General features: G+C 28.5%; 1 protein-coding gene across 4 annotated transcripts in view; it reads left to right on the top strand.

Annotated features, from left to right (window-relative positions):
* The first annotated feature begins 1,796 nt into the window (after positions 1-1,796).
* The window catches only part of LOC100880685 (uncharacterized), a 55,176-nt gene continuing 44,717 nt past the window's right edge, over positions 1,797-12,255 (top strand). For 2 of the 4 annotated variants that reach the window (XM_076538277.1, XM_076538268.1), the window contains exon 1: positions 1,798-2,063. In XM_076538277.1, coding sequence (XP_076394392.1) covers positions 2,038-2,063 — 26 coding nt within the window. In that variant the 5' untranslated portion in view covers positions 1,798-2,037. Of the gene's footprint in view, positions 2,064-9,235; positions 9,596-12,255 lie in introns of all 4 variants that reach the window. The other 2 variants (XM_076538259.1, XM_012288403.2) reach the window with 2 other exon arrangements.

Genomic DNA, 12,255 nt, shown 5'->3' with positions numbered 1-12,255 from the left:
ACATTCATTTTTATACATATATATTATATTTCTAATAAATAATTGTTTGTAAACCATAATTATAATAGACGGATTATTTTTAATTAATTTTATATATTCTTAAGGTTGTGGGATTTATATTTTCGAATCCACTGATTATGATAATAATAACAGATTTATAACATCATCCGTGACAATAAGGTTTTACAGTAAGACTTTACTGTATAATTTGATAATAACAAAAGACTAACGTATATGTGAAATTTTATTGATTTAGAATTTTTCACGTAAATAGAATGAATATAATTTTTATTATGTAAGTAAAAAGTTGCACTTTTTCCAAATGAACGAATGAATATACAACTATGCCCATGTTCGAAAACAGAACATAAATAAAATTAGTAAAACGACAATGTTTTAATAAATCCATTATAAATTTTAATAAATATCACGATTGTACATTTGAAATGCTTAATTGTAAAATGTTTATTTATTATAGTTTACATTTTTTTACTTTGCACTTCAATTATACATACAATACAATTGCTTCATGTTTTAATTACAACTTTCTACTTACTGCTAATATAATCTTAATACATATGACCTATATTTTTGGAGAGTTTAAAATTATTTAAAATTTCTTAGCCGCTTTGGTATAAGACATTTATGAGGGAAATCAAAAGATTTTGTGATTTCAGAAATCTTTAAGCTTACAAGTTTCTGAATTTATAAATTTTTATTTCTAAGAATTTTTGATTCTAAAAGTTTCTAAATTTGAAAATTTGAGAACTTCCTATTTCCAAAATCTGTGAAATTGACAAGTTCGAAAGTGAAGATGTTGTGATTTTAAAATTTTCGAAATTTAAAAATTTGTAAACCTCTGAATTTCTCTGTTTGAAGTTTTTAAAGTTCGAAGTTTGAAGGTTTGAAGTTTTTAAATTGGTTAAACTTCTGATTTTCAAAACATTTGATAATTTCCAGATTTAAAACTTCAAAAGTTTCATATTTTCAAATATAAAATTGAACAATTCAAAGTTTGAAAGTTTGATTTTGAAAATTTTCAAATTTGACAATGTTGAAACTTTTCATTTTAAAAGTTAAAAATCTTTAAAATGTCTCAGCGCCAAGACAGATACTACCTGTCACTAATTAACCGACTTCGAAAAAGGAGGAGGTTACTCAATTCGATCAGTATTTTTTTTTTTTTTTTTTCCTATGTATGTTCGCCGATTACGCCTAGCTGGGTGGACCGATCAGAACGAAACCTTTTGCATCTGGTAGGTTCTGACTCCCCATTGGTACCATTATCAAAAAGTTGTTCATTTTTTAATTGCAAAGTGTTGTTATTGCAAAAAAACCGACAACTTTTGAAATAAACTTTTCCCGATTTTAGTGCGCTTTTAATATCTTATCACGGACATGATTCTGAACAATTTTGTTCATATTTTTGATTGAATGTAATAGAAATTACTTCATTAGGAAATAGAAATTATTTTATACTTTTTAGTGCATTCCGAAGTCGGCGTATTTTTTTTCTTAAAATTATTTTATAATCCTCATGGTATTTAACATATAAAATAACTTAAATATACATACATTCTTATGGTTTCATACAGAATATTTGTTTCGAATTTCATGCTTAAATCAAGAAACTCAGTTCTATACAGAAAATTCCAATGAACAATAAAAACCGTAAATGTTTAGTAGGAAACTATGATGAAAGACTACTGATAAATGAGGACGCACTGAAGTTTACTAAAGTCGAAACTTGTTGTCAAACTTACAAGCTACCTCAAGCTGTGCTGCGTCAGCATTTGCCAGTGTATTTCGTTTCAGAAGCCGACAAGTTTCACACGATGCTGCATTACATTTAATAATAATACGTGAAATTCTCTATACTTAAAACGATACAAACTGTGATTGACAATGAACAATGAAAAATGTGATTTAAAAATTCATAACAAGACAAGAATCGTTTGAATTAGTGAAATTTAAAAATTGTTATTTATGTGAAGGAAGAGGAAATACAGTTTATCGGTGAAGAAGAGAATTGTGACAATGATGAATCTGAAACAGTTGTACAGGTAAGTTTCTAATCGGTATGAATTACTTATGTGTTTTTGTGATACATCGAATAGATTTAATTTATTATTAAATCTAATAGTGATAATATAGTTTAACAAATATAATTGAAAATCGGGTGATCAATATTTTGACAAAAATATTACTTGCCTCAATATTGTTTCATGATAGAATAATAATTGATAATTTAAAACATCAGAAGCCTATATTTATTGTTGTAACAATTTATGAAGATAGAGAATTAATATCTTTGTTTATAGTTCGCAAGGCATTGACGACCAATCTAGTGTTATCAATACTTTCCTAGTAATCAAATTATGATTACTTCTTTGTTAACTTTAAAACAAGTATCTTTTGAAGACCTACTAGATTTTATTTTATTTTATTGCGATTTAATAGATTAATATTATAACATGTACGTATATTCTACATTATGAACATTTTCCATAACTTTAATACGTAAAAACTACATTATTCCTCAAATTTTATAAACTGAAATAATGCATTTCAAATTAGTTAAAAACAGTTCAAGTTTTGCAAAGTTGCAAAATTTCTAAATTTGTAAATTTGATGGTTTAAAAGATTTTAAATTAAAAAATTTGTAATTTTGTAACCTTCACAATGTATAAATATAAAAGTTTATGGAATTAAAATCTCGAAAATGGTTAAACTTAAAAGTTTCTAATTTAAAAAATGTGAAGGTTCGTAAATTTGAAAATTTTAAATTTCCTAAATATATAAATATATAAATTTGAAAACTTCAATGTTTACAAATTTCAAAATTCGCGACTAAGTTTTATTAAATTTATGAACGTAAAAATTTAACAATTTTAGAGTTTGAAAATTTGCAACTTTGAATGTTTCTCAATTTGAGAGCGTATAAATTTAACAATCTGAAAGTTTGAATTGTAACTTTAAATATTTATAAATTTAAGAGTGTGTGAATTCATCAATTTAGAAATTTGAAAATTTATTTTATTCTTTCACCGAATTTTTACAGTCCTAATTGTTAATGTATCGTGAACGTATTAAAAGAAGCAGTGGGATAACATTTCCTTATATTATTATCCCTAGGGAAACCTACTGTGCTCTTCTATGTGCATAGTATGTACATATGCTTCGTAGTTATAATACTTATAACCCCTTCGCTACAAACAAATATAGAGAAAAGCGAAAACTTGATATTAAATCTCACAGATGCATACAAGTATTAAACATAAAATTAAATCAACTATCGAAAAGTTTCATTTGTCAAATATTAATTATCCATTTATAATTACTAATCTCCACTCAATACATGCCATTCGCGAGAGATTAATCACCCGTTCATTACGCTAAGTAGAGGTAGTATAAAACTCTAAAAGTACAAGAATATAAAACAAAAAATGGAAATAAATATAAGATTTATTCATTAAATTTTTATAATCGACTTGAGACACGGTTGATACAGCGTAGACTATAACCAAAGGATTAATCCAATCATAACAAATCATCCCTTTGAAAAATCAGTTTTTCAGAATTATATTCATTCTAACTAGACAATCGTAACTCCTAATAGGAAACAATACTTCAGATTACTGATTTACTATAAAAATATGAACATCCGTATCTTTATTGACAATATCCGTACGTTACCAATAATTCAGTATATCGGTCAAATATCCTTAAGGTCAAAAGAAGCAAACGTGATAGAAATAGTAGAAAATTTATAAATCCTAGACTTCTAAGTTGAAGAATCAAATGAAAGAATGATCAGAGTCATGAAAAGAGAAATTTCCTGTGATTGAATAATAAACTTTATGCATATTCTTCCACTATACACGATTCGAATTATTCAGAATATAGAATATTCTTCTTTTGTGCAATATTCTCTTAATTGAATCTATTCATTAATTTCATGGAAGCAAAATTTGGTTTGTAACAAATATTTTAATACAGCGTTTAAAGTAGTAAATAAAATATTTGTAAATGCGATATTTTAAGATTTCATCCAGCAAATCATTTTAATTAGCATATTCAATGAACAGAAATAATCAATCGGACAAAAATGTGGACGTGATCGCGATTGGGTACATTTATATTATTTATCGAAAATCGAAGTTTGTTAACCAATCAACTGCATTCGACGTATGCATGTCAATCCAGATCTCTATTTTTATGCAATTGACATTAACGAATTGTTAGTTTTATATCGAATAAAAATAAGAATCTGCGTTTGACGTGTACACTCGTCATTGCTTCATTTTACTCACACATCCCGTGAGGGATATTTAAGCACGTATTCCGCAGCTAACGGGTTAAACAGAACTTATTCAGTATTTCTTGTAATAAAATCTAAGTTCCGTCATTAAATCAGTTACGCGTTGCGGTGGATCTTGTACGTAAGTTTGCTACATCATAGCGAAATTGAGTATAACGATGTATGCAATTTTTCTGAATGTAACCATTTGCTACTTTCATTCCGGAGTAATAAAAAATCACTGGCGAAACTACTAATTTATTTCAGGTGTTACATCAAAGTGTAAACTGCATTAAAAATACAACGCTCTAAACCTCTAGATTCTAGAGTCTAAACTTTAAGAGTCTACTCTGATCACGGAATACTCCGAGTAATATTTTTGACGATTTTTGAGCCTTGAAAATTGATAAATTCCGTCAATTCTTGTTTACCTCGAAATGTATTGGTCAAAAGAGACAAGAATAATAGATATTCGATTTCCAAAAATGTGCGAAATGCGATTTCACTTTGCCAGGGTTCTGAAACCAAGAAGCAATATTTCGTCATGATTTACTTTACAAAATATTCTTTGTATAATAATCTAGGTTGGTAAAGAACGTTTTTTTAGAAAAGTGGGTCGTTAAAATATTTCTTCCATAAAAATTTACATATTTCGTTCTGGTGAAACTTTAAGGGTAAGATTGCGTAAAGGGTAAAATTGAGCTCTTCACTGACCTAAATTATTGTACACAGAATATTTTGCAAAAGAAATCATGACAAAATATTGCTTCTTGGCTTCAAAATCCCGGCGAAGTTGAATTTTTGCACATTTTTGGAAAACAAATATTAATAAAGGAACAAACGAACATAAATGAAGATCACCGGGCTTATTAATTTTTCGTGAGAATCATTATAATTCATACTTACAATTACTCACTGGTAAAGAAATTAACAGATTTTAGTGAAATATAGTTCAATCACTAAACATAGTTCCTAAAATTTCTTAGTTCAATTTTTAATGCTAAATTTAGCAATTAACTTCACATATACAAATTCCAAATTATTCATTTGAGAGATTGTCTATCTATCAATGACCGCGACGCCAATTTTTAGTTTTTATGTTTTATCAAATAAAGCAGCACTTCAAACATAAATGACTTTTATTTCATCGAAATTTAATAAAAATGTAGTTAGTAATTTATGCGGTGAAGGAAGCAACACAGTACCGAACTAAAGCAGAATTAATTCTTAATCCCTTGCACTGTAATGAGCAGCTACATTCATGACGCTCTCGTAGTTCAAGTATGGAAGCAGATTTTTCTTATATTTTTAGTACAGTTGAATGTTCAATTTAAGGCTAATTGCGATCTGCACAGTTAAGGATTACTAAATACAAAATAGACACAACGTTTTAACATTTTTCAGTTGCCTTAACATTGTAGCAATGAATAGTTCGTTATGTCTGATGCATCTACCGAGTGAATCGTAGTGCTAGGATTTATATGCAGGTAATTCTTGTGTTTTATTATTTGGTCCGTTGTATGACGCATCGAATTAACCAGTTACATTCAACATGTATACAAATCGATTTAAAGCTTTATTTCGATGCGGTAGACATTAATTTATTCTTATCGAATAAAAATGTAATCTTTGATTAAAGTTCATCTTAGTTTATTGAACCATAGTTTATTGAATTTCAAATATCGGGATCGATTAGTTTAAAAGTTGTATGCTTTGTTATAGTTTTAAAGTGCTCTACAGCTTACTTTAGTGTAAATTTTATCATTTAGTAACATACATATTGTGCTCTGATTGCGTTCATTAAAATTGCTATTATGTGAATATTATTTTGGCGACAAAATTTTTATACAGCCGAAACGCAAATTGATTGTCGTGAAAACACCTTCTACCTCTCATTTAGTCTTTCTAAGGTCACCAGTATTTTATTGTTTGAGTATATACGCCATCGCTAGATAACATTCATTAAATTTCATTTAGTTAAAGTTTTATCGAAGTTCGATTATAACCCAACTCAAATACAAAATAAATTATACCTGCCAACTCTTCATTGTAATTAACACTCTTATGTATCTAACCTTCCGCATTAAGTCCTTTGTAATTTTTGGAACAGTCCGTGTGAATTTTATTACTGACATTAATGTGTTCCTTTACAACAGGTAGTATAATATAATAAACACCTCACAATTGTCGATTTCACGACTAATGTGTTCCTTTATAAACGGTATATAGTTGTAACTGGTGTTCCTTTACAATTGTTAGCATAAGTACAGATTTTATGATTCTTGATTACAGTTATATGACAGTCACTTGTTTAGTATTGACCATCTCCAATATCCAATGGCTGTCTACTTTTCTAATTGTACGAGGGGAAGTCAAAAAGCAAAGCGATTTAATTATTCACAGATGCAATCGAAAAACTTTTTCCGACGGAATAAAAAAACTTATGAAACGTTGAGAAAAGTGCATTGAAGTCCAGGGAGGTTATATAGAAAAATAAGGTGTGTTTCACATTTCTGTCATTAGAATAAATGCCCCTTTCCTTAAATGTTCCTTTACTTTTTTACTTCCCCTTGCAGTTTCTTGTATTTCGTTTCACCTAATTTCGCTTCGTCGATCTTTAAAATCATGTGAATATCTAATTTGATTTGTAAAACATTGTTAAAGTGACTGAATATTTATCCTACCCAATAGTATTCGCAGTTTTTTTTACATATAAATAAATTATATATCATCAGAACTATTGGAGATTCCGACTCTGAGACTCATAATAAATTCTGACAATTAAAATCCTTGTATTTCGTGTATATCTATTGAATACTATTTGATTATGTAAAAAACAATAATGCCTCAAAACGAAGTTTAACCTAATCGTTTCTCGTTTTGTTTGCTATCTTCCGTACATTGTATAACAGGAGCATTTGCTCTGCGTTTGCCGTGTATAATCATTATTGCTTGAATTATAGCACGCATTCTGTGAGAAATCTTTGACTGCTAAAAGCATATTCATGTATATTCGCCCTCACGTGTCTATCAATATATATGTATATAAGACGTACATATACTGTTGTAAATTTTTCTTAACATATTTACTGTTTTATTAACATAACATCTATATTATTAAAAATTTGTTCACTTATCTTATTGAAATTACACGTATAAACTGCTTAAAATTATGGAAAATAAATATAATAAGATATCCGTAAAATTTGTTAAAAATGAAAATTTTACCAAATATAATTTACAACTGCTTCAGTGTAGTAATCAGTGTGTGAAACTGATCTAACATAAAATTTATGATTTCATATAACGTAGCAAATGCAAAATATTGAATATTGTTAAGTGTTCTAATATTTTACAATCACAAATATCACAATATAGCAATATAACGATGAGCGACACACTTGCAAGTATCGCACCGTATGTATCGGTTTATTCGAAGGAAAGTGCTCCGTAATCAAAGAATTAACCCTTTGCACTTTCAGGTAGCAGCTTTAAAACTTTTTAGTGGAAAAGCTTACTGAATTCTTTTCAAGTTATTATTTCTCTATTATTAATTGCTACTATTGTCTATTTTATATGTTTATACACCATGCGAGCCATTTATTTTGAAAATGGTTCAAGTTCATCTTAGGTGGAAATTATTTTTAGGCGAAATTATTACGGCACAATTTAACTGCTGTTTTTAATAACACTAACAATACTGTGACAAACCATAAATTGTATAATATTGATAGTACAGGTAACCTCAATAGGAGTGAAAATGTACTGTAGATCAGGTAGATATCGTTAATGATTTCTATTATCAGCGTGCAAGTAAGGTCTACTGCACTTCTTAATAAATATATAAGAAAGTCGACACTGTTCTTGTTTTGTGTTTGGGTTTTGTGTCGATGCACAGAACCCTTGAACAATTTCCCTGTAATTTGAAAATTAACTACGAATTATGGCTTATTTTATTAAAAAAATAGTCAAAATGGTTTCAACGAAAATCATAACTGTGATGCAACTGAAAGTAAGGTTTGTGGGTAATAGTAAAAATAGAAATACTTTTCTGAATAATACCGCCAGTCCAATAAAATCCTCATTTCCAAGGAATTCTATTCTTTTTATTGTGCACCATATAAAATGTCATATAAAATTTTCGGTGCAGCGACGTGTAAAATTTCAAATTCTCGAGTTATCACCAGGAGAACCAAAGTAACTTCGGAAATATAAAATTGCCTTCTTTATATGAAGAAGCTAAATCAATTACATCAGACAAATACATATAAGAACATGATGGATTTATTACCATATGTCTTCCGTTATCATGAATATTTTAAAATGTTAAACCGTAACTAAAATTGAGAATATAATATAAAGTACTGAAAATTACTAACAAAAATGTGTTATTTCATTGACATTTTGAATAAAAATAAATTGTTCTTTATTATGTTATATTTTCTACTGTAATATATAAAGACTTTTTTTGCTTTTCTGTTACCTTTTATCAAATGAATTAATATTTATATAAAATTACATACTACTTTGTTTAACGATTACAATAATTCATCAATTTTGAAAAGTGAACAAGTCCGTTTGGGTGTAATAGAACTTTTTTTAGCCAGCGCTTTAAACAATACTGAATAATAAGCACACATTATCTGACACCACAAAATAAAAAAACTTTATCTATTAATACTTACCAATATTTTTAAATTTATTGAAACGAAACTTTCACATACCTCGCAGTAACAGAAAATGAACTTGTCCCACTTTCAAAATAAACGGCTTACATTATAATGCTATAAATTTAATAAAATAATGTTTATTTCAAACTGTTGTCTTAAATGGTAAAACTGAACAATCTTCCAAAAGCAAAAGATTAAAAGTAAATTCCGCAGGCAACTGGTTAAAGTATAATCGGTAATAACAGCTTTAATTTACCCTCGAAAGGAACAATTGGCAAGGATACAGAGGATTCAAGCAGGATATCGGTAGTGGGGATCGGGCAGCGATCGTTCCACAGTTAGAATTCGAAGCGAACGGCAAACGGTCGGTCAGTCGTGTTGTCAGAAGTGTCAGAAGGAAGTGTCGCGGCGGTACAAGCGTTCGTCAGACCGTCGTCGCCGTCAGTCGCGAAAAGGAAGCGGATCGGCTCGATCCGTACGCGTCGTCGCGCAGTAAACTCTTGATCGCAGTGTTTGTCGGCATCGTGGTGTTCATCTGTCAACTCGTCGACTCTTATCTGCGAGCGGTCTGCCGATGCGCCACGTGCGTGATGGGCATGATGGGAATGTTCAAGTGGCTCAGAAAGTAAGTGTACTTTGATTTTTTTTTTATTTTTTTTTTTCGGTTCTCGATGTTATCTCTAACCACCCTAATGTTATTCGCATTTACAAGCTCCCAGAATTGGCTCCTTCGATGTTATTGAGATTTCCGGATTTTTAGAATTTTCCGTTTTGGAGTTATCTTTTAACCCCTTTAATATTATTTAAGATTTATTTCCATAATTGTCTTTCTTTTTCTCGTTATTAAGATTTTTAAATTTGCATATTTACTTTTTCGATTTTCGGTGTTACTCTTTATCCCCTTCAATGAGTATGACCACTTCAGTGATTATGACTTTCAAATTTTCGTATTTTAAAATCTTCAAATTCCCTAATTTTCAAATACGCAAATTTATCAAATTCTAAATTTTTTAATTCTCCACTTGTCAAATTCTCCAATTTAAAAACTTCGCAGTTTTGAAGTCCTTTAATCTATTGAATTTCTTAATTTTTAAATCTATAAGTCTGTCGACTTTTGAAATTTTCAAATTCTTTAATCTTCAAATCCCAAAATTTGGCAAACTTCCCAATTTTCATATCTACAAATTACATCTTTCTATACTCCTAAAACAGCGAATTTTCAAATTCCCAAATTGCACAATCTTTAAATTTCTAAATCCTCAAATTTTCAAATTGGCAAACCTACAAAATTTCAAATTCACAATCAACATACACATATTATCAACACAGTATTATCAATAAATATTAAACACATTGAGCTGTTGATGACAGATATTCATCGTTAATGTTTTCATAAAACTTGTAGAAACATGTCCTGTGAAAACTTTTCACTGGTCGAGAAATATAGGATAATTTCGTCCTTTCTTACATTGGCCGCAGGTCATAAAAAATATACTTTATATTGTAGTTCCTAAGTATCCAAATAAGAAATAACAGGGTCGTAGTTAAAGAATAGATATCAATTTTATTATATAAATACCATTTTTTACAAAATGACGTTACATTGATACAATTAAAAGTAGCTAAATTACATCATTGTAAAATCTGTAAGTAAAAGGAGCTTGAATTTGCATTTTATCAAAAAATTGCAACGTATTAGTAAATAGCAAACGTTTTTGAAAAAGACAATGAACTTGTTTTTTACTCGATGAATATGAGTTACAATTTATGAACCAGTTACTTTAATGTAAATGTTATGTACTTGTATGTGTTAAGGAGCATCGTGTTCTTTTTTTTAAATGAATCCTACTTTATTTTTTATTTCATTGTCTATGTAATTAGTCGTTTGCCTCAAACGAGTACAAATACTATTGTCTTGCTCATAATTTCGCCATTGGCGTTTAAAAATACTTTCTTTCATCCTAAGTGTACTGTGCAAGAAATACCGCAATTCTAATGTATCAACTTTTTTAATAAATAATATTCTGAATTTCTTTCTTACTTTTCCCTATCAGTCAGATATTGGTTTGGGAAGTTGCGAGAAACAGGTTGAAGGCATAAATTAAAATTCCTGAATCGACTTGAAAAACTGTCTGTATTATCTATCGAGTTATCAAAATATCTAGTGATTAATTTGAAAAACAAAAATGAATGTATTTCACGTTATAACAATTAAATATGTTCACGATTAGAGTTAGTTATACAATTTCGCTATTTAATTATTCAATAATTACTCCTCATTAAACACCGCTAATTAATTAATAACAGTAAGTATTTCAATTACTGTATGGTTGATTTAATTTTCAACGTTCTAAATAATAAATGAAATGTGAAACTGAACAAAATTTTCCAAAAATAATGAAGTTCTAACTAACGAAAATAAACGTGTTGATAAAATGTGTTATCGCGTATCATGCAAAGCATTGATAATTTTTTTGTCGGGCCGTTGCATCGAAAAAGTGACTCAATAAGAATAAATAGAAATTATAAGAAAATTGCCATCAAATAATAAGAAAACTACTAAAAACTTGCGATCATTTTGTAAAAATATCATTGTGCGTATTGTGGAGTGAAGGTCGTAGACTGTATATCAACAAGAAATTTGACAGTTGGTAAATTTTGAACCATAACGATAAGATTTTTTCGTGAATGACCGTGATAAAAATGTAACATAAATTGAAATTGTGTCATACACAACGGTTTGTTTGCTGAAAATAATAATTTCCGCGATCTGTTTAACGACAAACCTTATACACAACGTATGACCTTACTTTGTTAATAATTTACTGTTTTACATACATATACATCTTTTTTCCTTTTAACGGTAATGACCGAAAGGTTACATGGTGTACGTAACTTTCCTTTGTAACTTTAAATATAATTAACGTTCATTTATTCGTATAAAACTGTGTAATGATATCTTCGGAGAATATACGTGCGAAAGAAAGTAATTATTTCAACAGTTTTGTTATCATAATAAAAAATCGCGTTAAAATGATAAGTATAATTGTGTGTAAAGGTTCAAAACAATTTTTATTAATGTTGAAATATAAATTTCTTGTTTATTTTACAATTAAATATTTATTAATTAGTATTATGATTCGCAAATTTTATATAATTCTAATGATTTTAAATCATTTTAATGTTGTTATATATATTAAATATTAAAATCTACCGTAACAAAAAGGTCACGTATAAAATGTGTAATTATAAATGCAAAGATTGAGGATAATCTAATTAATTAAC

Source organism: Megachile rotundata, chromosome 1 (assembly GCF_050947335.1).
Source record: "Megachile rotundata isolate GNS110a chromosome 1, iyMegRotu1, whole genome shotgun sequence".
In the NCBI taxonomy this organism is placed as follows: domain Eukaryota; kingdom Metazoa; phylum Arthropoda; class Insecta; order Hymenoptera; family Megachilidae; genus Megachile; species Megachile rotundata.
This window is presented reverse-complemented; position numbering and strand designations above follow the sequence as displayed.